Source organism: Prionailurus viverrinus, chromosome B3 (assembly GCF_022837055.1).
Source record: "Prionailurus viverrinus isolate Anna chromosome B3, UM_Priviv_1.0, whole genome shotgun sequence".
In the NCBI taxonomy this organism is placed as follows: domain Eukaryota; kingdom Metazoa; phylum Chordata; class Mammalia; order Carnivora; family Felidae; genus Prionailurus; species Prionailurus viverrinus.
The window spans coordinates 12,414,285-12,441,060 of NC_062566.1; the positions used below are offsets into that span (position 1 = coordinate 12,414,285).

Here is a 26,776-nt window from a genome sequence, read left to right on the forward strand (position 1 = left end):
GTGATAGGACAATGTCAAGACTGGAAACAGTTCATTAGGACTTTTTGAAGAACAGATCGATGGGGTACGACATATCCTCAAACCGCTTTCTCATCTTCCTTTTTGTTTGGAAAAATTTCTCTGGATTCAAAAAGAAAAGTTAAATTTGCTAAAAGCGATGAGGAGGTCCGATGCCACCCCAAATTAGACTATTTCAAACACTAAGTGGTACAAAACAGCTACCATTGCTTAAGTAATTGCTAAAATGGTAGGAAAACAAATGGATAATGTTCTCGTGGAAACTTATTTCCCTTTAAGGGGGAGAAGCAGATAGATATAAAGTCATTTCAGCATTTCTGTCACATAAAAACAACTTAATTTTATTTTTTTTTTAATTTTTTTTTCAACGTTTATTTATTTTTGGGACAGAGAGAGACAGAGCATGAACGGGGGAGGGGCAGAGAGAGAGGGAGACACAGACTCGGAAACAGGCTCCAGGCTCTGAGCCATCAGCCCAGAGCCCGACGCGGGGCTCGAACTCACGGACCGCGAGATCGTGACCTGGCTGAAGTCGGACGCTTAACCGACTGCGCCACCCAGGCGCCCCAAACAACTTAATTTTAAAAACTGTCTTATTTTGTTATGTTTTTGCTAAGAACACTAAAATTACTGGCTCACTGAGCACACTTACATATTCGGGTTTTTTAAGGAAGGGAATCTCATAAATAAGCGTGAAATGAAAGCAGAGGATTGAAACTGCATCCTAAGGTACTCCAGGGCTAACTCTTGGATTTCACCAGCTTCTCAGGTTATCTAGGCTTCCCCACACTCGGTCCCACCCGGCTCCCCAAGAATTAGCAACCCTAACCCTAATGGACAGCTTGCGTCCTCTTCCGGCTTAACCGCCACTAGGGGGCGCTGAAAGCGTGTGCGTGCAGGGACCTCCCTCTGCAGATCAACAATGTGGAATCACCCCAGAGATTCATCTAGGAGTTGATTATGAATTAGCATCTCCAAAATCTCAAGGAAGCCACACTATATAAGCTGCACAGGCCACTTTTCTAATTAACTCTGGAACAACCCTACCATGCCGGGTAGACAGCAATGATATCTGATACGAGTAAAATCTTATAAAACAAGAAAATCTTGTCTCTTCGAACATCAGACTCAAATCTGAAAGAAACGTGACTGACTTAGGTACAGCCCAAGATTCACATATTCTTTTTACTTACTGCATGGGGAAAAAACATTCTTAAAGGTAACACGATTTTAAAATTTTACCCACAGTCCCACCATCCTAACAAATAAATGTTTTTCATTTCTCTCTGTTCCCTTCCAGTCCTTATTCAAAAGGCAATCTTGGGGCGCCTGGGTGGTTCAGTCGGTTAAGCGTCTGATTTAGGCTCCAGTCATGATCTCATGGTTCACGGGTTCGAGCCCCACATCGGGCTCTGTACTGACAGTATGGAATCTGCTTTGGATTGTCTCTACCCTTTTCTCTCTCTCCCCTTCTCTCTGCTCCTCCCCTACTCGCTCTCTATCAAAATAAATAAACTTTTTTTTAAAAAATGCAATCTTATCGGTACTAAAAATCATTTTTTATAGAATTACATTACAGCTGACAAAACTTCATTCCAAATCACAAAATTTTAAAACTGAGCCAAACCCTAGAGACCAAAGAGCAACCAATCCCTTCATTTTACACATGGGGAAACTGAGGCCCAACCAGGCATCACACAGTGTCTCCTTCAGTCCCCATAACAACAGTACCAGATAAGCTCTGTTATTGTCCCAGTTTTAAATATAAGAACACCAAAACCAGAGAGGTTAAGACACTTGCTCAAGATCACACAGCTAGTAAGCGATAAATGTGGGATTCACAACAGGCTGTCTCACTCACTGCCTCGCATAACTGGACTTTATACCCAGGACTCCCAAAACCTATTCTAGGATTCCTTCTGCTTCTCAAAGTGGAATTATTCTAGCATTCACTCTGGAAGTTATTATTTTCTTAATCTATAATATTCATTCTAGTACTAACATTCTACTTTCTAGTGAGCTAGATTTTTCCAGAGCTTTCTACCAACAAGGAACATCACACATACCTGCTCCCCAGTGGGAAGAGAGAAAACCTCTACTGAGGACCGTATCCCTTCCCTGAGTGTCACATAATAACCCAGAGTTGCTTCCAGATGCCTTTCAGGGTCATCTTCCAAAATATCCACTGGGTAAATGCCTGCAAGGAGGAAAGACAGCAAGAAATGACATTAGATTTACTCTTTTGTTAAAGGGAAAGTCCTTTATTTCTTTAAGTTTGGTGTATGTGTATGTGTGTGTTTGAGAGAGATAAGGCATGAGGTGGGGGGGGGGGTGGGGGGAGAGTGAGGGAGAGAGAGAATCCCAAGCAGGCTCCACGCTGTCAGGGCAAAGCCCAATGTGAGGATCGATCTCAGGAACCATGAAATCATGATCTGAGCTGAAATCACGAGTCAGACATTTAACCAACTGAGCCATCCAGGCGCCCTGCTGGGTTTTGTTTTTTGTTTTTTGTTTTAAGCACACAATTAACACTTGCTGTAAAAATTATGTTCACCTATTTTTTTTCAATGAAAAAGTGCTGCAACAGATGCCAAAAGAAACCAGAAGACATTCTCAATGGCAGGGGTGGCAGCAACCCTGGAGGGATAGGACATTCCACCCACACCCTCTTGCAACGCTACAGAAACTTCCTTCCATAAACCCAAACCATCAAATGGGTTCCCAAGTATCTATCTTCCCAGAGAGTCAGCCACAGCAGCCATGTGCACAGGCAGATACCTTGAGAGCCCACGCTAGCTGGTTAGAACTTTTTTTTTTTTCTGAGAGAGAGAGAGACAGAGAGAGAGAGAGAGAGAGAGGGCGCGCAAGCAAAGGGCAGAGACAGAGAGAGAGGGAGAGAGAGAGAAATCCGGGGCTCATCGGAAGCGGGGCTCGAGCTCACCCGATGCGGGGCTCAAACTCATGAACCGTGAGATCATGACCTGAGTGGAAGTCAGATGCTTAACGACTAAGCTACCTGGGCACCCTGGTTAGAACCCTGATAACACTGACAAAGCCAGCTTGAGTTTTGGCAGCTTCCATATTCGCTGCGCAGGCTGATAAGATTTGCCAATTCTTCTCCCTGAGTTGGGCTACTGTTGTGTAAGAGTGTTGAAATGTACTAGTTAGTAGGAACTGTAAACCCACATGTCCATACACAGGGAGACTAGTGTATATATTAATTTGCAAGTTTTCCCCTGGCTCCTCCTCAGCATCTCTTTCTTATCATCACACTTGTAAAGGAAAATTACATCCTTGAATAATCATACAAATTGATAGCATCCAATTCAGCTTGGAAGCAGCAGTCGGCTTTCCCCTGAGATGCTGGCTGGCCTCTGGCTGGCGTGTGCCCAAGTGGGAGGGGACTCTGTCGCCCCCTCCTCTTCTGTGGATCCTGCCTCTGATTCAGCTCTGGGCCTCCTACGGGGGTGAGGCTGCCAAAATGGCTGCCTGATCACCCCCTTCCTCCTCCTCCCCTCCTCTACCTCCTCAAGAAAGATAAGCCTTCACATAAACACTCACAGAGATAGCGGCTTCCCACCTTTCTCTCAGAACCTCCATTCCTCCTGCCAGCTACTTTTCAGGAAACGGGCTGCTGTTAGCAGCAAAGGGTTTCAAGTCCCCAGTCTTTGCCTGTGAGGAATGTTACTGCCATGGATTCGTTACTGGGGGAAACGCTCACAGAAAAGGAGGGATGTCAGGAACGCCTGTGGACCAGGGCCCCGCCTCTGCATATGCCCAAACCCTGCCCCGGGCTTTACAAGCTGACAGTGTCATGGGCACACACAGACTGACAGAGAGATGAGCAAATACATTCTCCTGCTATTCAATGTTCTAAAAAAGGATGTGAGGGGCGCCTGGGTGGCTCAGTCAGTTAAGCGTCTGACTCTTGATTTCGGCTCAGGTCGTGATCTCACGGTTCGTGGGATCGAGCCCCGCATCGGGAGGCTGACAGCTCTCCTGTTCTCTCTCCCTCTCTCCCTGCCACTCCCCCACATTCTCTCTCTCTCTCTCTCTCTCTCTCTCTCTCTCTCTCTCTCAAAATAAATACACATTAAAAAAATATTTGAGTATAAAATGTGTACCCAAAAATTACAACTATAAATGCACTGATACAAATGTTTCAAATAAAGACAGAAGAATTAACAGTCCTCTTGGTGACTATGAAAAAGTCCATGATGAACTCTGGGATCTCTCCCTCTTAAAAAGGGCTGTATCTCTGTATAGCCAACATATTCTGTTGCAAAAGACACACACTTGTGGACGGACACACACACACACACACACACACACACACACACACACACACAGAGTCAAGGAGGTCCAGACTCCTCCCTTTGAGCCCAGAAGCCCCAGAAACCAACCAGACATTGCAGGCTGAACCTGTAGACCTCCCCTACACCCTACTGGGCCTTCCAAGCCCAGAGGGATCCAAGCTGAAACCCTGGCTCCTACCTCAGGGTCCACTTCAAACCTGTCACCAAGACCTGCCTGCATCACCTGTCTCCATGCTCATCCTTAGTCCTGAACCTCAGCATCTCAGCCACCTGCCACCCGCCATCGACCAAAATAACCCAGCTAGGTTGCCTGGGGCCCAGGTCCAGCAGGATGCTGAGTGCTCTCTAGCCCTTATTTCACTCAGTTGGCTTAACCCCCGTTTCCAGAGGAGGAAACTGAGGCCAAGAGGAGAATGCGTGGCTAGTCAGTGGCACCAGCAGGTCATGAAGCTCCAGCTGATTCCAAAATCGGTGTAATACTCAGATTATGTCAGCGATCCCATCAAAAATGATCTCCTCCACCCAGCTCCGAAGGCCTTCCATAATTCCATGCCCCCTTCGCCCAACACACTTCTACACCTGCACCCCCCACTCCTTCTATCGTGACCTCCGCAAGGCCCATCTCAAAAACCGGCACTCCCTGAAGCCTTCACGGAGCCCCCAAAGGCAAGGGCCCTGGGGGCCTCTGAGTCCTGTGTCCGAATCCCAACTCGGCTTAGGATGGGACTGAATCTGTCTCTGCGGCCTCCCCTGCCTATCAGGGCCTCACATGCATGAACTCGCTGGGCCAAAGAGGCAGCCTCACCCCACTGGCTCCCAAGCCAGGAACACGGAGTGCTCCTCAGAGCACCTGGTGCGCACGCTTCTCTCCTCTCCCACCCTGCCGCCGAGACCCCTCCCCAGGCTTTTCCCACCCCGAGCACTTAGGAAATCTGGGCGGGTGTGTAGCCAGGCTCTCTGTTCAAACCGCTCTTCACTTCCTCTAGACAGTCGAGTGGCTTCCCGCAGATGAAAAAAGACCGTGCACGTTCAAATGAATTAAGAAAAACAAACTGGAGAGAGGGTGGCTTCAACCCTGAAGCACCCAACTCAAGCTGCGTGTTCGCCCCATGAAAACAGCTTCAAGAACACGCTCTCCTAACTGCCCCCAGGAGCTCTGTTTCAGGAGCGAGTAAAGACCCCCCCCTCCTTATACTCTCTGTTGCTGGGATCTTCTCAGGAGCGATGCCTGTCAGACCCAGGCATCTAGTGCACTCCAGTGAGGTCGACGGCTGCCAGGAGAGGGTCACCAACCAGCTCCACCGAGAAGCTGAACTTGGCCCCTTGGGGGTCAGGGAGGACACTGTGGTCTTCAGGGCTTTGAGAGAAAGGACACCCCACCAGGGCCACAGGGCCTAGAAAGCCTGGGAGCTCCTGGGGGGCCCAGAGAGGTTCCTGCTTGGCTCCCCTACAGGCTGCCAAGGGTTACCTGGCATCAGTTCTGGTCGCCTGTGGTCAGGAGAAATGCAATGAATGTGTTTTGTTCCTTACACACCATGAAATCATTTCCCCTGCTGCTTCCGCTGCTGAGGCTGGGAGACCCCCTCAGAGAACTTGGGGGGAGGGGCAGTAACCTCAGGACACCCTTGGCCTTCCTGCCTCCACTGTCAGCTGGGCCCAGGGGCAGAGCCCTGGGGTGGGGGTGGGGTGGGGGTCTTCTCAGCAGGAAGGCCACCAGAAAAATCGGGCCTGCCTCTGGGGGTCAGGACCCGGGAGGGCACAGACTAACCCTCTGGGAAGCGGAGGGCACCTTTGAGCATCTCAGGCCCCGCACAAAACACAGCACCCGTGCCGCACCCAGGCCCGCTTCCCCTTTAAAGCCTCCAAGCCAGGCGTAGACCCCACATTCCCCAGAAGTGTCCTGGGACAGGCAAACCAGTCTTGGGGAGGCGGCTCAATTCTTCAGCCCTTTGGGTTTTAATTAGTGCTCCTCCACCTGGGCGGTAAGTGGGGGGGCAGGAGCTCCCCCATAAGAAAAGCTCCAGCAGCTTCACTCTTACAAAATGTGTGGGTTCGGTTTCTAGAAATCTGCGTGGGAATGAAAAAAGGAAACGCTTCAGGCAGGAGGGCGGGGACATCCAGTACCCGCTGGGAAAGGGGACCCCTGCTCTCCCAGGGGAATAAAGACCCCTGCCCAACTTGGCAGGAAGAGAGACTCCCTCCCCAGCCCAGGATGAGCATACACACACACACACACACACACACACACACACGCACGCACACACACAGGAGACCCCGAGAGAGGAAGGAAGCCTCCCACCCACTCACCCCCCAGACCGCAAGGGCACACTTGGGCAGTGCCCAGAGGCCTCCAGGAAGTAAACAAGTCTGGGACGTCTGACGCAGGCGCTCTGGAGGCTGAGCTGGGACCGCCGCACTGGCTTCGCTGGTGATGGAAGACAGACTCCGGGCAGGGGCTTCCAGATGTGAAATGCTAACAGGCTTTAATGGCTTCAACTGAACAGGAAATGTTTTTCCAAAGCCAAAAGAATGTAATCTTTTCAGTACAACGTAAAATGCTTTTATGAAAAAGACACCCAGTTGAAATGATAATTCACTGCAGCCTGTAAAAAAAAGAGATCCCCAAACGAGCCCCCAATTTAAGAATTCACATTAAGCGTATGTTTGCTGTAGTCACCAGAACAACAACACAACGTGGTACCTCTTAAAGCATACTTCTAGGGAAAATACTTAAATCATTCAGGATCTTTGTACTGAAGTCCCAGTTCCCAGCGCTGCACGGATGGTGCCCAACACTCCCCCGAGCCACTGCCTGTTACCCACTGCTGATCAGCCACGGCCACTCCAGGGCCACCCACTGCTGCTCAGTCTGGCAAAGCCTAATGCTCTAGAACCTTCTCAGCACTCTTTGGTCCTCCCAATATAAAGAGCAATGCTGGGGCACCCGGGTGGCTCAGTCGGTTCAGCATCCAAATTCAGCTCAGTCCATGAGCTCACACTGCATGAGTTCCAGCCCCGCATCGGGCTCACTGTTGTTAGCTCAGAGCCCGCTTTGGATCCTCTGTCCCCCACCCTCCCACCTCTCTCTCTCTCTCTGCCCTTCCTCCACTTGTGCTCTCTCTCTCTCAAAAAAAAAAAATGCCAATTAATGAAGACATTGAAAGATGTCTCAAAAGATCTGCACTTACCCATTTATTCAGTATCACTTGCAAAATATTCTCTCTGAATACCACCTCAAACAAATATGAAGAAAGTTCTTTCATTTGGGGAAAGTGGGATTTTTCTCATATGGGACTATGATCATGAGAAACATGAATAAAGATATTTTAAATTTTTTTTTTTAACATTTATTTATTTTTGAGACAGAGACAGAGCATGAACGGGGGAGGGGCAGAGAGAGAGAGGGAGACACAGAATCGGAAACAGGCTCCAGGCTCTGAGCCATCAGCCCAGAGCCTGACGTGGGGCTCGAACTCACGGACCGCAAGATCGTGACCTGGCTGAAGTCGGACGCTTAACCGACTGCGCCACCCAGGTGCCCCTGAATAAAGATATTTTAAACTTTCCTAGCCCTGCTCTTGAGAATGTTGACCCCAATGAAAGCCTCTATCTACCCATCAGTAACTACATGGCCTTATGTCATCAGAAAAGCTGACTGTAATCACTTGATTTTTTTGTAGTAATGTACGTTGTCATTCTTGAAGTATAGCTAACGAATCTTGCTCATGATATGTGAAAAAATTTCTAAGAATACAAAATTAGAAGGTAGTATTCCACTTTTATTTTTCAACAATGGTTGAGTTGGTATTCCTAACATACGTTTTTTTTTGTTTTTTTTTTTTTGCTTTCCTTTATTTTTCATACAAGTGGTCTGCTGTTTCTTCAAAAATCAATTTTCTTCTCAAAGGAACTTATAAGAGGGGCTCCTGGGTGGCTCAGTCAGTTAAGCGTCTGACTTCGGCTCAGGTCACGATCTCGCGGTTTGCGAGTTCAAGCCCCGTGTCGGGCTCTGTGCTGACAGCTCAGAGCCTCGAGCCTGCTTCGGATTCTGTGTCTCCCCCGTCTCCCCCCACTCACGCTCTATCTCTCGCTCTCTCTCTCAAAAAATGAATAAACATTAAAAAAAATTAAAGAAACTTGTAAGAAAGAATCCATATTACAGAAGAAACTGCCAGCGAGGATTAAGTGACTAATTCTGGACTTAGCAGGAAACACGGAGACTAGTTTGTAACCAGAGAGAGAAGGGCACCAGGAGAGACCAGAAGCACGGAGCAAGAGGTGTCCATGCAGATCTGAACCCAGGCATTCCACACACCCACGGCAGGGAGGGCAGCACCTAATGGGAAAAGATTCCCAAATGCCACCTCCATTGCTCAGGATTCAGGACCAGGAACTCATCAGGCTCCCCAGTTTCTAGCGAGGCATGTGTTTTGCTGCACGACGTGCTCCCAGAGCTGCGTGTCTTCAAGCTGTATGCTTTAAAACTCAGTATTCGCCATGCAAACTGCATCTTGCGCCTCCGAAGCATCCACCACAGGATGCCTTAAAACGGAGAACTACTCATCACCTAAGGGATGAGTATGTTTAACTAAAAAACAAAAGAGGGTTATTGCATATACAGGTATCCCCTGCTCTTCCCAAGTTTACATTATGCCCCTTTGCTTTCATGAAAGAGCTACGTTAGTACCCGTTTTTGCTCACTGAAAAAACCCAAACAGGTCTTTCCCTTTTATGATGAAAGGTGAGAAGCAAAAACAGTGTTCAGCATCGGTTCTGCAGTGAGCCCTTACAGACAAGGCACAAGGCACACACAGTGAGCACACAGTGGTCGGGAGAAATTCCTTTCCCGGAAAGGATCTCAGCATCTCAGCATCAAGCTGCCAGAACTTCTAACGGTGTCTGTGAGCACCTGCGCTTTATCTCGATTTATTTTATGTATCCCTTAGCAAGTTGTGTCCTAAGGTATCAGAAAAGCCTGCGACAGGTTATTTTTGGGACTAGGCATGCTCAAACACCATATAAGTCCATGGTAACTGATTCTTCTCTTTATGCCATTTCAGCCTCATAGGAAGGCTCTCCTTGCAGAGAGTGGGGGAAACCTGTAGTGAGAAATACCCACAGTTGAACAAAACATTGCCTGGCATTTACTTACTATCCTAAAACCCAAGTCTGCACAGCCATCACGAGGACTCTCCTCCTGCCATTCCAGCATTTTCCCAAGCACATCCCGTGAACACTTAGCTCCATAAGATATGCTGTGAACGGGGCTTCCAAGGCAGGCACGTTTCAAAATGGGGGCCTGCTGTCCTCAGAGCTCAGTGCTGGGAGCTCCGCGTGCCTATCAGCAAGCAGAAGGTGGAGAAATCCTGAAGCAGTGGAATTTGCTTAATCCAGCATTTATTTCCCATACTTATTTAACCAGGGACCCCCGTGTCCAAAACACCAACTGACAGATGAAAAGCACAACTTACAGAAGAGTGGGGGGTTGGAGGAGGGAGGGTATTTTAAATTTTTTTATTTTAGAGAGAAAGGGGAGCAAGCAGGGGAGAGGAGCAGAGAGAGAGAGAGAGAGAGAGAGAGAGAGAGAGACTCTCAAGCAGGCTCCACACTCCACAGGGAGCCCAACTCAGGGCTCAATCCCAGGACCCTGGGATCATGACCTGAGCCGAAATCAAGAGTCGGACACTCAATCCAACTGACTGAGCCACCCAGGTGCCCCGGGAAGAGTGTTTTGAAGTAATATCAGGGCAGAAGGCAGCATCGCTCTCAGACAGAGAGCATATATGCAAATGCTCGGAGCCCAAAGGCCCACCAGCCAAGGGAGCCACAGTGACACAAGAGCGATCATCCACAGAAAAGAGTAGAAAACAGAAGGTGAAGCAAACATCCACTCAGATATTTTTGTTGCTTTTGAAGAGCATCTGATTGCCAAAATATTCTTAGCAAAGAATTGAGAAAAAAAAACAGAAAGTTGGAAGACAGACTGTAGAATATGTTAGAATTTTTTGAGCAGATGAGCAAAACTGTCAACACACGGAAGCACGCTGGGAAAGGTCTGCAGGTGGTGGCGGGAAAGTTTCCTTCCCTGGTAATTGACAGGGAGCCTGTCGCTCTGTTATCACATATTTAGTATTGGCCCACTTGCAACTTGTCACTGCCTTGGCTGAGAATAAATCCCTCGTCCCGAGTCTAAGACGGTAAAATATGCCGATGACTTTATGTGCCCACCCACACAAAGGTTTATGGAACCCTAATTGCTTTTAATATGAAGGTCTCGTAATCTGACCACTGGTGCATCTTACTTGCAGGCAAGTGATACAGAGACAAAACTATTTCTTCCCCTGAATCATTCAAAAGGACATGAGGTGGGAATGAAACACGTTGTTGTTTTTGCATCCAAAGAGGTGTCACATCAGAGGACAAATGTGAAGCCCTGCTTGGGGCAGGCGGGATGAAACGGCATCTCCAATGTATACTTCCTTCTGAATGGTAACCTGTAATTGTCTGACCCTGACAATTGTAGGAAGCTCGGGCTTTCCTCACCCCTGAACCTGAGCCGCTCCGTGCCATGTGATCATCACCACGGTGCCATATTTGTCTAACCTTTACTGAGAAGGAAGAAGGCTCCGGAGAATGCAGAAAGCTTGACTCTTTGTATCCTGAATGTAATTGACCAAGAACTTGTGAAAATACCGAGCTCCGGTGTCAGTAACACCACCACAACACGCGATGGCCCCGAAGCTGATGGGAAAATGCTGTGGGGAGCAACTGTCCAGAGCGGAACCAGAGCCCTAAACCACACAGGACGCAACGAGAGGAAGAAAAATAACTCCTCATCAACGTAATGCTTTTACCCATTACTCACAGAATAACATTTCTCAGAACTCACCCCAAAACTGTGGCTCTTAATGGACTTCGTAAACTTTCATCCAGAAAACCATCTCTATGTATGCTCATCTATTACACTGCAAACAATAATACCTCTGAAGAGGAGGGAAAGATCGGCTTCTATATGGCATGCCCAGCCCTGTGCAAAGCATCAGAGGGAGTTGAAAATAGACCAGTCCTCAGTGTCCACATCCCAGTTCTAGATTAAGTTGTACACGCTGCAAAGTACTTAGACTCATCACCCAGACTACCACCCATGGAGAATGAATGGAAAAGAATAGGTTTAGGGGTGCCTGGGTGGCTCAGTGGGTTAAGCGTCCGATTTTGACTCAGGTCATGATCTCACAGTTCGTGACTTTGAGCCCCCCCCCCCCCACCCGGTTGGGCTCTGTGCTATCAGCTGGAGCCTGGAACTGGCTTCAGATTTCAGGTCTCCCTCTCTCTCTGCCCCCTCCCCCACTTGTGCTCTGCCTCTCTCTCTCTCTCCCTCCCTCTCTCTCTCAAAAATAAACATTAAAAAAAAAAAGAATGGATTTACCTGAATCCTAAAAAATTATTTACTTAGAAGACAATTGTTGAAACGTGTCAAGGTAGCTACATTTTTATAAGGGCACTGGATCCTTTGTATAAAACTAAAACATAGGTGAAGAAGCACACACGAAATACAAATAGTTGCATCAAAGTTAGTAGCCACTAAATTGCACCTAGCTGGCTCAGCGGGAAGTGCACAGGACTCTTAATCTCAGGGTCCTGAGTTTCCGCCTCACCTTGGGCATAGAGATTACTTTAGAAAAATAAAGGGCGCCTGGGTGGCACAGTCGGTTAAGCGTCCGACTTCAGCCAGGTCACGATCTCGCGGTCCGTGAGTTCGAGCCCCGCGTCGGGCTCTGGGCTGATGGCTCAGAGCCTGGAGCCTGTTTCCGATTCTGTGTCTCCCTCTCTCTCTGCCCCTCCCCCGGGTTCATGCTCTGTCTCTCTCTGTCCCAAAAATAAATAAAAACGTTGAAAAAAAAATTAAAAAAAAAAAAGAAAAAGAAATAAAATAAATTTTTAGAAAAGTACTAGCTGGGAGAAAACAGAATACTAATGAGAAGTTCTCACATACAATGTACCCTTTGGGGTGCCTAGGTGGCTCAGTTGGTTAAGCATCTAAATCTTGATTTCTGCTAAGGTCATGATCTCAAGGTTTGTGAGACTGAGCCCGGAGTCAGGCTCTGCGCTGACAGCGTGGAGGCTGCTTGAGATATCTCCTTCTCCTTTTCCCTCTCTCTCTCTCTTTCTCTCTCCCTCTGCCCCTCCCCTGCTCACTTATGCATGTTCTCTCTCTCCCTCTCTCTCCCTCTCTCTCTCTCTCAAAATAACTAAATATTTTTTAAAAATAAATAAAATGTACATCTTCCATTCACATAGGTTTTTTTTTTCCAGTTTTACAAAAAGCTTTCACACAAGTACTTGCTTGTTTGAAATGTACATCAACCCTTTGAAGTCAAGAAAGCACACAGAGCCTCACCCCATTTCTCAGATGTGGAAACGGAAGTTCAAAAACAGAAAGTCAGTAGTAGGGCTGGACTCAAACTCAGATCTTAAGATTTCCAGGGGAGCCTTTGCCAGCGCCCCCTCCTGCTTACTAATGTATATCATGTCAAGAGCCATGTGCTATAAGCCAGCACCAAATGGGAGCTAGCACTCAGCACAGCACTGCTTAAAATAATCCTTTTGAAGGCTGAATAATATTACGTTATATAACGTGTGTGTGTGTGTGTGTGTGTGTGTGTGTGTGTGTGTAAAACTGCCATTTTGTTTATCCATTCACCTGTTATTGAATACTTGGACCACTTTCGTCTTTTGGCTATTGTAAATAATGGTACAATGAACACAGATTTAGAAATATTTCTTTCAGCCCGTTTTCCCTTCTTTTGGGTGTATACACCCAGAACTTTCTATGTTTAATTTTTTTTTAACTTTTTAAAAAAAGTTTATTTATTTGGGGCTCCTGGGTGGCTCAGTCAGTTAAGCATCTGTCTTTGGCTCTAGTCATGATCTCGTGGTCTGTGAGTTCAAGCCCCGCATCAGGCTCTGTGCTGACAGCTCAGAGCCTGGAGCCTGCTTTGCATTCTGTGTCTCTCTCTCTCTCTCTCTCTCTCTCTCTCTCTGAGATCCCTCCCCCGCTCGCTCACACTCTCTCTCTCTCTCTCAAAAATAAATAAACATTAAAAGATTTTTTTTTTAATAAAGTTTATTTATTTCTGAAAGAGAGAGAGAGAGAAAGGGAGCGTGAGTGCACATGCACGTGTCGGGGAGGGGCAGAGAGAGAGAGGGAGAGAAAATCCCAAGCAGGTTGCCAACTGTCAGTACACAGCCTGACGCAGGGCTCAATCTGACAAATCGTGAGACCATGACCTGAGCCAAAGTCAAGAGCCGGACGCTCAACAGACTGAGCCACGCAGGTGCCCCATCTATGTTTAATTTTTTTAAGGACCACCATACTGCTGTCCACAGTGGCTGCACAATTTTACGTCCCCATCAACAGCGCACAGGGGTTCCAATTTCCCCACATTCTTGTTATTTTCAACACTTGTTATTTTCTGGTTTTGCGGGGGAGGGGTTGATAACAGCCATTCTAAAGGGTGTGTGCAGTGATATCATTATGCTTTTAATTTGCGTTCCCCAAACAATTAGTGATGTTGAGCATCTTTTCATGTGCTTGCTGGCCGTCTGTATATCTTCTCTGGAGAAAGGTCTATTCAAGTATTTTGCCCAAACAGTCATAATTTGTAACCTGTATTTTGGGGGCGCCTGAGTGGCTCAGTCAGTTAAGCGGCCAACCTCAGCTCAGGTCATGATCTCGCCATTCACGAGTTCAAGCCCTGCGTCAGGCTCTGTGCTGTCAGCCTGGAGCCTGCTTCGGATTCTATGTCTCCCTCTCTCTCTGCCCCTCCCCCTCTCACACCCTATCTTTCTCTCTCAAAAACAAAATAAACATTAAAAAAAAATTTAAGGGGCGCCTGGATGGCTCAGTCGGTTGGGTGTCTGACATCAGCTCAGGTCATGATCTCAGGGTCCATGAGTTCAAGCCCCGCGTCAGGCTCTGTGTTGACAGCTTGGAGCCTGCTTCAGATTCTGTGTCTCCCTCTCTCTCTGCCCCTCCCTTCTCATGCTCTGTCTCTCTCTGCCTCTCTCTGTCTCTCTCAAAAATAAAGATTAAAAAAAAAGTTTTTTTAATTAAAGAAAGAGCGTTCTGTACTTTGAAAACCTTGTAAGAAGTAAAAAGACATGCATTCACAAAGGGTTAAATAGGAAGGCTGGAGTGGCCTAAGTGGACCACTACCTGCAGAGGATTCATTCACACTACCCTCATCACAGGGCAATGATGCCCACCTCTGCCCACCGTCCAGCTGTGCAAGGCTCCAAACAAAGACAGCAGTGGCTGGGAGACGGCTGAAGTCAAGAGGACAGACTGAGTGTGCACTGTCATTTGGTAAGCTACTTTAAAGCTTGGAGGGGAAGAAAAGAAAACTTCTCCCAGCTTTTTTTAAATAATAACACATTAAAAATTTTTAAAATGAACAATAAATAAATAAAATAATAATACAGTAACACCCTGAGGCCTCTGTGATACCTGTCCCCAGGGTACCTGCCCAAGGGTGACATCAGCTTAGAACAAGGTCTCCCTGATACCCCAGGGTCCTAGCAACAGATCTAATCAGACCCAGGTCACATCCAATATCAAGCCCACAGCAAAGGTTTGCAAAATTTTCTGCCATAAAGCTATGTGAAAATGTATAACCTAAGACATCAAGGCCATCATGTAGGGGTGCCGGGCAATACCCTGGAGAAAAACAAAAACAGTCTCTGTCTGCACTTCTAGAACTTACAGCCTGGTCAGGGAGACACAAAATCTTTAAAAAAAAAAAATGTTGAATACCCCCATGGTATGGCAGAAGAAGGGAAGGGGAGACAGGAGACAAGAGGACTAGGGAAGTTCGATCTAAGAAAGTAACCTTTAGGCAGAGGACTGAAGAATAAAATGTCAGCCCCATGCAGAGCAGGGCAAGGGCCCAGAACACTGAAGGAACAGCCCATGTAGGAGGAAGAAAGGAGCAAAAGGATTCCAAGAGCTAAAGGCCGGCCAGTGAGCCTGCATTAGTTTCAGGACCCTGGCCTTGCTCCCAACTTCAGGTTTCAAGGAAAATGCAAAAGGAGGCCTCTGAAAGGTCCCCAACAGGCCATGATAGCTGGAGCGTGTCTTTACTCCTTCTTCCAGAACTCGGCAGTCAGCACCAAACCAGAGGCAATGCAGGTTGAGGTGGCCAATGACAGTAGCTTGGACCAAAGACAGCAGTAGAGATAACGAGAAAGAGATGGCAGGCTTCAGCCAGATGGGCAGCCAACATAGCAGAACTGGATGGTGGTTGGATGCATGGGGTGAGGGGCCAAGGTGGCCTACTTTACCCCCTCCCCTCTATATAAGTCAATGAAATTCTACTGGGAGCTTTCAGCCTGTGACAGATTTATAAACTAGCACTGGAAGCAATCTAAGTCTGCTAAGATCCTAGCTCTTTCCAAAGGGGGAAATTGATGAACCTGCCAACAGAAAGAATAAGATGTATGTTATTTTAAAACACTAAGTATTTTCCTTAAGGTATTACGAATGGAGCCCATCAGAAAAGACAGATGAAGCTATGCACAAAAGGATACCACCATGCCAAATCTCCCCAGTATGGAGCCACACGGGCTGTGAAGTTTGGGCATGAGGGAAGGGCACCAGCTTTGGGGTCATTCACACCTGATTTCAAAAATCTCTAAACATATGATGAAAGAAATGGCCACAAAGGGTCAGCACAAACTGAATCAGACCCACAAGGACTGTAGATATTGAAACAATCCAGTAGAGAAGATAAGGATCTTAAATATGTCTAAAGAAATTTAAATACGAAATTTAAAAAGCCAACATTTTTTTGTTTGGCTAATAAGCCCCTAGGGGGAAAGGAAGCAGAACCTCTAGAAATGAATGTCTTAAAGAGCTGATGAACTAGAAAATATATCTGCAGAAATTACCCAGAATGCAGCACAGAAAGACACAGGCGGAAAATACGGTAGGCAGGTTAAGAAAGAGGAAAGGAGAACTTCAAAGTCCAGTAACAATCTTAACTGAAGTTCTAGAAGGAGAGAATAGGATGGAGAAGAGTTGAGATTTAAAGAAATCATGATTGAAATTTTTCCAGAATTCATGAAAGATACCTATCCTCACATATTAGAATCCCAATCAATCCCCAAGGTAGGAAAAAAAGAAAAAGAAAAATCCCCACCCAGACACACTGTGACCAAACTGCAAAACAACAAACACAAAATGAAGCAGCCAGAAGACACAAGACATCTTCCAAGGGAATGCTGAGTAGACTGACAGCGGCCTTCTCCACAGCAACTATGGCATCCAGAAGACAATGGAAGAACATTTTTAAAGGGCAGGAGGAAAAGAACTTTGATCCTCCACCCGGCAAAAGTAACTTCCAAGAACATGGGCAAATAAAGAACTGTTTAGAAAAACCAAACCTGAGGGAGTCTGCTACCAGAAAATCCTCACTGAAGTTATTTCTAAAGGATATCTACCAGGAGATAAGGGAAGAACCTCAAGGTAAGTTAGTTAAGAAGGAATAGAAGCAAAGAAAATAATAACCACGTGGCTAAAACTCAAGCCAGTGCTGACCAGATGAAACAAAAACATCTAACTGGAGGAAGTTAAAACTCAGAACATCAGAAGTTAGAAATCAGGAAATTAAAAATTAGAACAAAGGTGCTGCGTAACAGCAACACATAAACTGGAAAGGGGATAATTGAAATGGGAGCACTATAAGGTCTTGACGTGATTCCAAGAAAGTTTAAAATTGATTAGTTTCAGAATGAGAGTTAACGTGCATTTTGAATTTTCTAAGTGAGGGGCGCCTGGGTGGCTCAGTCGGTTAAGCGTCCCTCTCTTGACTTGGGCTCAGGTCATGATCTCACGGTTCTTGAGTTTGAGCCCCACATCGGGCTCTGTGCTGACAGCACGGAGCCTGCTTGAGATTCTGTCTCCCTCTCTCTCTGCTCCTCCCTCACTTGCTCTCTATCTCTCTCTCAAAATAAATTTTTAAAACTTGAAAAAATAAATAAATAGAATTTCTAAGTTAGCCCCCAAAAGAATAGAAATATAGGTATCACATTTCAAAATAGGAGAGAGAAAAGACAGAATTAGGACAAGGGTTGGGGAAGGGTATCTCAATATAAAAAAAAAAATGAAAACATGATGATTTGTTGATACTCATATTTAATTGTTACAGTTAAAAAACAATATTTATTGGAGTGCCTGGGTGGCTCAGTCGATTAAGCATCCAACTTCGGCTCAGGTCATGATCTTGCAGTTCATGGGTTCGATTCCCACATCGGGGCTGACGGCTCGGAGCCTGGAGCCTGCTTTAGATTCTGTGTCTCCCTCTCTCTCTGCCCCTCCCTGCTCATGCTCTCTCTCTCTCTCTCTCTCTCTCTCTCAAAAATGAATAAACATTAAAAATTTTTTTAAAAAAACAATATTCATCAACAAATAACTAGATTATGCTTTAGCAGGGCAGATTTTGTTCATTAGTGTCTTTACCCAAATATTTCTTAATATTTTAATAATATTTTTATTCAGTGTTCATGTAGTATGAAAAAAACACAAAGCAATACCTTTCTGTCTACATAGCTTCTTTTTTCCCCCAAGATGTTCTAAGAGCCCAAATGTAAGCCATACATATGCATTACAGAAATCACTTGTTGGTAGGTATAAAGGCCAAAACCAACAACCAACTATAATTCGCTTTGGGCATTATACCCCTCTACCCACATACATACACTCGGCAAAAGTAGTCCACAAAGTAGCAGAAGAATATTGGGCAAGGACAGTGTTGCCAGAGGAAGGTCTACACAATGGGGAAGTCTGCACAACATCTTCTCCAGCTCCTACCATTGAATGAAATATTCAGGGCTCTGATTAGGGTTTATTTCAGCAAAATGCAATGAAGAAATGAACACAGCTTGTTCCCTATCTTAATGCAATTCAAGAGCAGTGGTTAGAAACTCGGTTTCCAAGAAACACACATTTATCTCCACTTCTGCAAGTCCAGGAAAACGAGCAGTCTCGAAAGTCTGGTTGGGCCTTGGGAGCCCCCAGCACATACGTGGGCAGGAGCTCCCTTACAGCCCTCCATTGGGGTCCCCAGACCTCTACCTCGCCTGAGTCCCAGTGGCCCTGTGGCTGCCCTCCTTTGGAAGAGCAAAGAAGCACAGTGGAAGGTTTCTACACCTGGACAGACAACAGGTATTGGTTTAAGCGGGAAATGAGGCCACTGCCTGGGCATCGACAAGGCAAAGAGCTCGATGTGAGAGGGCTCCCCGGGGGCCAGCGTGGGGTGAGGATGATCTGCCAGGATGTCAACAGACAGTGGCCTTTGGATTCAGACACCCTGTGTATCCTACCCCCAACCCCAGCTTGCTGATCAAGGGCCTTGGAAAAGAAAACCCACAACAGAGGACGGACGCACGAAAAAGCATGGAATCTCTCAAGCTTTACATCCTAATGAGTGTTTTTCAAAGGTCCCAACCTTCAGTTGCTACTGACAGTCAGTCTTAACTGCCACGGCCCCCACAACCTGGCAACCCAGACTTGGAAAGTCACATAACACCAGGGGTATCTGACCCCAAAATGTGCTTGAATTTTGCCCCGCGTTTTCTGTCTGTACCACTCGGACACAGCAGAAAACAGAGCCATTTTCTGCAATCCTCTGTTTGGGATTTCCCAAGGCTAAGCTACAAATAAGAATGTCATCAGAGGAGGCGGGAGCCAACTGCTGTCAGGAACTGAGCTAAGGCCAGTCAGCTGGTCAGCAGACTAGGGTTTCAAAGGTCAGAAAGACAATACCTCAATGCCCACTGCCCTCCCACCATCCAGCCGGAGTCCTGGCCGCTCGATCATTCACACCATTCTGCCAACACATGGCAGGAGGAGGTCAGAACACGAGTCATTTCTGGCCTGGCTTCATGCATTGGAGATCCCCATTTAACACAGATATTTCACAGCCCTCATTTAGAAATGGAGTAAGGACCATCTATAGCACAGACAGCATTATACGGCAAGGAATCACAACCAACGGTGGGGGTTGGGGGGGTAACACGAAATGCCCAAGCCATTAGGAGGACCTGCTCAGGACCCAGGCTTCCCAGAACAAGCAGGACCCGGGAAAGATATCCCAAGGAATGGACTGACCAGAGCCCTGTCCAGGGACACCCTGCACCAGCAAGGGCAGGTCAGCCTGGGTCATCCCATATCCTGATACACCTAATATGCGGTAATCCTACGACCAACACAACCAACAAAAGCTTTCATCAGCTCCTAAAAGGAAAAGGTTTCTCCATTCAAAGGTCATGGAGCTCCTGCTGTGGGCCAGGTCAGAGCGGGGCGCTACAGAAGAAAGATTTATTAAGGTCCTGCTCAGAGAGATCACAGTCTGGCTGGGTAGGAAGTAACTGACCAACTTCAGGGCCAAGTGGATTTTCAGAGACCATCCCATCTTCTCCCTTCCTTCCTGATGAAGGGATGGAGACCTGAAAGCACTTAGCAACAGTGACATGAGTCCAAGTGGCCAGCCCAGCCCCCTACCCACTGCCCCCAATGAGGCCCCGCTGCCAGAGATTCAAATCATGTGCCCAGACTCACCAGGTCCACATGCCTCTATGGGGACCCTTCTGGACCTTGAAGTAGATAAGATCCACATTTGATAAATCTTTGATTTTTTTTTTTTTTTTTTTAAGTTTTATGTTCGCATGAGGTCGTCCCTAAGGAAGGAGGCCCTTTAAGGACTGGCTCAGGGATTACTTCCTTCTCAGGAAGGAAGTGGGAGGGGCTCCACATCAAACATCACCCTTATGACAAGTTCCTTTCTCTGGGGAGTCAGACCACCCCCATGTGAATCCCAATCTGCCACTTACTAGCAGGTAACTTTAGGCAAGTTACTTTGCCCTTGCCCTGACACCCTTCTGGGCAGACCCGGGTCCTGCCTGCCTCAGCCTCTCTCAGCACCAGGCCCTGCCCCGGGCTTTTCTTTCTGGTCTCTCCTCCTTTGGGTCCATGCCTCATAACCTCAGCACTTCCCCCTCTCTGAGGCTTCAGGCTGTGCCTTCAGCTCCTCTCCTCTTCCCATTTCCCAGGGGACACCCTCACCAGACCTCCAGGGGTCCCCAACAGAGCTCAGGGCAGGCACTGGCCTTTCTAGATTCTCCCACACTCCAGAGTCAGTGTTTCTGACTAACTCTTCAGTATCACCCATGGGTGGCATGTTCTGGAACATTCGGAAATCCCTGTGTCTAGATTGCTTCAGGTTTTCCCCCTCTGAAAGTCAGTTCCTTTACCGAACTCATCACTGTCCCTGTTCCCCCAACCCAAGCTTCAGCGTCAACCAACCTTTGGAGTCTTCCTTGTGTGCTAGCTTTCCCATCTGTAAAGCTTTGCTTTGTTACCAGTGCAAATTGTCCAACACCTAACTTTTCTTACCTGGAACACTAAACTGACTTCTTTTTAATAGCTTATTTTTTTAATTTATTTGTTTTTCAGAGAGAGAGAGAAAGAGAGAGAGTGAGCAGGGGAGGGGAAGAGAGAGAGGGAAACAGAATCCCAAGCAGGCTCCATGTTGTCAGTGCAGAGCCCAACGCGGGACTTGAACCCACCAACTGTAAGATCATGACCTGAGCTGAAACCAAGGGTCAGATGCTTAACCAACTGAGCCACCTAGGCACCCCTAAACTAACTTTCTAAGTGGAGATCATAAGATAGGAAACTCACAAACCTTTCAATTTGGGGTGTAAACAGAAGGGATGAAGGGCAAAACAATGGCCTTCTCAGAGGGGACCCTACATTTTACCATGGACCCAGCAGTCGGCAGTGATGAGCTCAGGGTCGCATGGAACCCTTACGAGGTAGGTCACATCCTTATTTTATGGATGAGGGAGATTCAAGGTGAAGGATGAGAGGAGTACAGAACTGGACCGTGTCGGACTTGCCTTTTCTTTTCCAGGATGCTCCAAGCTAAAATGACAGCAGCAGATGGTCTGCTAGGACCTAAGAACTTTTTCAGCATCAGAGAAATTAAAAACCCTCAGAGAGAGACAGAGAGAGAGGGAGAGAGAGAGAGAGAGAGAGGGAGAGTATGTGAGTGTGAGTGTGTGTGTGTGTGTGTGTGTGTGTGTGTGGCCCTGGGGCATGTCTTGAATTACTTCGGGGTAGCTCCAGAGCCCCACTGTATCATATCCCCCAACCAGACACCCCAATACTGAGGAGGCTCATCTAGATCCAGAACACAACGCCCATGGGAGTGTCACAGACCCTTTCCCTACACTTTAGGGCTAGAACAAGCGAGGACCAGGTCACAACCTTATCTGAAAGCATAATTCTTAGTTTAATGCTTCCTTGCTAAAGAAAAAAGGATTCCTATGTAGGCACGATTCGTTCAAGCCACGATTCGTTCAATGGGCTATCAAAGCTTGGGCATCGGTTCAGCTATGTAAGACTCCAATCCATTAGGCTCTAGCACATGTGGAAATGATTAATGTGTAACTGCCGTGTGTCCTCTGGTCCATCAGCAACCACGAAAGCCACAGCAAACGCTGAAAGAAATACAGGAAAATCCTTAAACTGTTCAGGCCAACTACACTTTTCCAGAAGTGAAATTACCCCTACTTTTCCCATTAAACGTAGAAAGGCTGGGTAGAATTGCACAGCGCTAAGGCAGTGGTTGGGAAGAACTCTCTGATTCACGGTACACTCCGAGGAGGAGGGGAAGGAAGAAGCTAGGGATTGCACAACTCTGTGCCCATTCGTTAAGTGTTGAAAATACAGGAGGTATTCCTGTACAGTAATTCCCTAGGGAGCAAAACCTTCTCCCTCTTTGCAGATGTGGAAGAGAGATCAGAAGAGCAAGTCACTTTTGTTTCTTGACCCAGTTCTCAAACTGGCCCAGCGCTCACTATCCACAACCATGGCGACCAACGTTCCAGAAAGGACCGCAGGGGGGGGGGGGGGGGAATCAAAACCCCAACAGAATCACCCCCCACCCCCACCTCTAAAAACAGCGACCAAACCATTTCTCAATCTCCATACCAATGAAAACGTTCACCAGGAGTGTAAAACTCACACAGCTGGCTAGTGGCCACCTTCTCTCCTTAACTCGCTCTAAAAATCGGGGAAAACAACTCAAAGTCACAGTTTTTAAGTGCAGGTCGTAAAAAACGAGTCATTTTCCGCTGTTGACTTCCAATAAAAGGCAAAGGAGCCTCTGTAATATTGGGGTTTTTTTCCTTACAGAAATGGGGGGGAAAGAAAGCGGGCCAGTCTGGGGTTTGACTGCACGCGGGGGCAGGGCTGGCCACCTGTGGCCTCGCGCCTCGTGGCCGGACTGGACGGAGGGGACGAGAGGTCCCCGGCCACTGGGCCCTTCCAGCCGCCGGTCCCCGCCAGAGGAAGCGGATGCAGGAGGGAAGAGGCATTTTCTCAGCATCCAACGCCCCTACGCCACCTCCCACCCAAACACTCCTTTGTGGGACTGGCGGAAAGCCCTTTGGGGATTTGTCCCACGTGCTTTCAGACTCAGAATGGCAACGCTGGCCTGGCTCTCCGGAGAGGGAGCCGGGCAGGGCCCCTCCTGGGCCTCTCAGGAGGAGGCAGACTTAGTTTCGGAAGGCGGGGGGGTGGAGGCGCCCCCAAATCCCGACTCCCCAGCTGGCCTGCTGGATTGGGGGCCGCACGCCCGCCGCCGCGCAAGGTGCCGGGGATAAAACAGGCCGTCCTGGAAGCTGGGAAGGGGGCGGCGGGGGAGCGGAGGCGCCCGCTGTAACCCGAGCTGCTCTACTGATTTCTCTCCGGCCTTGCGGTTCCCATTTCACAGAGAAGGCCACCACGGCTGGGAAGTCAGTGAGCTCGCCAAGCCCGGGTCAGCGGTGCGGACGCCCGGTGGCCCCGGAGACGGGCGGGGGAGCGTGACCGTGACCGTGACCCCTCCAGGGCTACCCCTCCCAGGAGTGAGAGCTTCAGCCCGTCGGCCCCGCACCCGACGTCCCGGGCCGTCGGCCCATCTAGTTCCCTGGAGGCGACAGGTGCGCGGCTAGTGGCGCCCTGGCGCCGACTCCGGGGAAAGTTTCCTGGCCGCTGCGCGCTGTTTACGGTCTCGTTTTGCAGCGCTGGGGCCCCCGAGCTCTCAGGCCAGCCCAGCCATTGAAACCCGACACGCGGGGAGGAGCCATCGCGCCGGCCAGCGAGGGAGGCGAGCTGGCTCCGGGCCCCGCCGGCCGCGGCTCCGCTTACCTGCGGCTCTGCGAGCTGCCTCTGCCTCCATGCTGGGCTCTCACGGCGCTGCGTCCGGTCCCCTCCGCGCTCCCTCCTCTCCCCGCCCGGGGCCGCCCCCGCCCCCACTCCGAGGCTGACCCGCCCCTCCCCCCGGACTGCGCCGGATCGCAGCTCGCTCCCCAGAGCTGGCCCGGCCCCGCCTCCAGCCGCGTGCCCTGGGGGGCCCCAGCTGCGACGCCCAGCGACCCCGACTCCCCAGTTTGCAAAGCTACCCCCTGAGGAGCTTTTATTATTTCCTTTCATTCTTTAGAAGAGAAAACTATTTGCACCCCATCCCATGGCCAGTGTCTCTGGGCCTAAACCCAGTACCCCCTCTCTGAGCCCCTTCTCACTTCCTTCTTCTGTTTCTAAGGACAAGAATCATTCGCATTGTTCCTTTTCGAAAAGTTACACGGTTTAAAACTAACTCAAAGACCATGAATGTCACACATAAGACAGGGCGCCTAATAACCTTTTCTGCCCATTTCAGATTTCTTCTGATGCCTGTCATGTGCCCAGTTTTGCCGATAACGAATATTTTCATTTATTAGATGTTCAGGCTTGTCCTCACTTGAAATAGTGTGATTTAATGACAGCCAATTGTTTCTCCAGCAGTTCTTGCCGTGTTTCCAGGTGTTGTTTTTTTTGTTTGTTTGTTTTGTTTTTTACAGGGGAGGTATGGAGCCGGGGTGGTTTTAAAATGCGAACGGCCTTGGAACCCAAGATCTGTGGTCAGTCAGCTCGTGCCTGCTCTCTGGTTGGCAGCTCTGAAATTCGCCCTTGTGGATGATGGCCCAAGCTGTATCCTCGGTCCTTCTGGGCCTCTGCCGCAGGACAGAAGGTCTAGAACTCATCTGCCGGCCTGTCCCTCCACCCCCAGCAACAGCTGCTCAGGGGAGCCTCCCAACTGCCGGTCAGAGTGTATCCCCACCTACGGAGCAAGACTTGTCACTGACGCGGACATCCTCAATCATGGGATGAAAAACGACCCCCCACCCCCGCCCCTGCTGGTGCTTCCATTATTTTTCGTAGCAGTGTGCAAGTTCATGGCGACCAGAGCTGGTGGCCCACCTTAGATCCACCCTTGAGTCACTTTCTTGAAAGTTTGAGGTTTCATTTTCTACAGCAATGAAAACGCAGAGCTCCCTGGGCAATAGCATTCAGAACACTTAACTTCTCCAAACACCTGTCCTGTTTAATAAACACAGATTTATTAGGCCACTACCATGTGCCCTATCCTGTTCTCGGTTGTAGCGATTCAGCAGTGAACAAAATTAATAAAACCTTGCCTTTGGAGGCTACTTTCTAGTGGGTGAAAGTGAGCAGGAGATAGAACACAATAGTATGGTAAATATGGGCTAGAGGAGAAAAATGTTTAAAACAGAGAAAGGGAAGTAAAAGCATGAAGAAAATGAGGGAGGTAAGCATGTGAAAAAGGGAAATGGCAAAAGTTACAGCAAGTGCAAAGGCCCTGAGGTGGGAACAAGTCTCTTTTTGGGAGCCTTGCATCTTTGTTGCACTCCTAATAATCGTGGGTGTTACTCAAGGCATTGACACACAGAGCTGAAGGCTTATTAATCTGTTCTAAAGCACACTGCTTCAAGGGCACCTGGGTGGCTCAGTTGGTTAAGCCTTGGACTTCGTCTCAGGTAATGATATCATGGTTCCTGAGTTCAAGCCCCACATCTGGCTCTGTGCTGATAGCTCAAAGCCTGGAGCCCACTTCGGATTCTGTGTCTCAGTCCCCCTATGCCCCTCCCCCACTTGCGTGTGCGCGCATGCTCTCTCTCAAAAATTAACATTTTTTTTTAAATAAAGCATACTTCTTCAAGTCTTTATTAAATTTTTTTAAGTTTTGTATTTTTTTTAGTTACTCACATAATACCTGAATATGTGTTCCTTCAGGGAAAAAAAAAAAAAAAAAGATTTTAGACTAAAAAGGTCCCTGTGTCCCATTAAACTCCCGTTTCCAAAGTTGGTATTTAGTCAAACACTCCCTCTTTTCCTTAATAATTTCTGGGTTTTTCTGTCTCTCTTTAGGCTGAAACTACCCCAAAATTAGAAAATAAGTTCTTCTACATTTGCTTCCAATATTTTAATTGTTTTGGCCTGTAGATTGGAATTTTAAAACCAGTCAAAACTCATCTATGTCTATGGCATAAGGAATAGATCTAACTAGAACCAATTTTTCCCACACCATCATATGGTCCATTCTTTTCCCCATTACTATGAATTGCTTCCTAAATCATATATGAAATTCTCGTGTACATTACAGCTCTTCTCTTATTGACAATTTTTGCTATTTCTTCTACAATACCACACTATTTTAATTACCATAGCTTCGTCACATGTTTGGACATCCAGGAAGACAAGCATTTTCTAATCAAATATTCAAACCAGGGAGTTAAGGATATTGGGAGTTGACACAGATTACATCTAACCTTGAACATTAATTTGCATAGCATTAACATCTTTATTTTTTTACGTGTATTTATTTATTTTGGCTGGCCAGGGGTGGGGGGTGCGGCACAGAGAGAGAAGGAGAGGGACAATCCCAAGCAAGCTCAGTGCTGTCAGCAAGGAGCCTGCCGCAGGGCTTGATCTCATGAATCATGAAACCAAGAGCCGGAGGGTTAAGGACTGAACCACCCAGATGCCCCTGAGCATTAACATCTTTAAAGTTTTGAGTCTTCCAATAAAAAAACCTAAGCACACTTAGGGTTTATTCAGGTCTTTTTTTTTTTCTTTTTGGCTAAAGTTCTAGTTTTTACAGATGGATCTAATACATTTCTTTATTTTTTAATTTTTTTTCTTTATTTTAGAGAGAGAGAGAGCAAGCAGGGGAGAGGAGCAGAGGGAGAGAGAGATTTTTTTTTTTTTTCTAAACTTTGCTTACTTATTTATTCTGAGAGAGAGAGTGCAAATAGGGAAGGGGCAGAGAGAGAGGGAGAGAGAGAATCCCAAGCAGGCTCTGCACCACCAGCGGGGAGAGCCTGATGCAGGGTTCCAATTCACAAACTTTGAGATCATGACTTGAGCCCAAGTCAGACTCTTAACCAACTGGCACACTGAGAAAGAGAGAGAGAGAGAGAGAGAGAGAGAGAGAGAGAGAGAGAGATTCTTAAGCAGGCTCCACTCTCGGTAGAGAGCCCTACATGGGGCTCAATCT

The 26,776-nt window shown here is 47.7% G+C and overlaps 1 protein-coding gene across 2 annotated transcripts in view; it reads right to left on the bottom strand.

Moving 5' to 3' along the window:
* Positions 1–23,669, bottom strand: part of LOC125167821 (protein FAM169B-like) — a 91,229-nt gene extending 67,560 nt beyond the window's left edge. For both annotated transcript variants that reach the window (XM_047862564.1, XM_047862563.1), the window contains exons 1-2: positions 23,587–23,669; positions 2,085–2,215 (exon numbers count right to left, since the gene is read on the bottom strand). In XM_047862564.1, coding sequence (XP_047718520.1) covers positions 2,085–2,215; positions 23,587–23,617 — 162 coding nt within the window. In that variant the 5' untranslated portion in view covers positions 23,618–23,669. The remainder of the gene's footprint in view (positions 1–2,084; positions 2,216–23,586) is intronic.
* Positions 23,670–26,776: the final 3,107 nt, after the last annotated feature.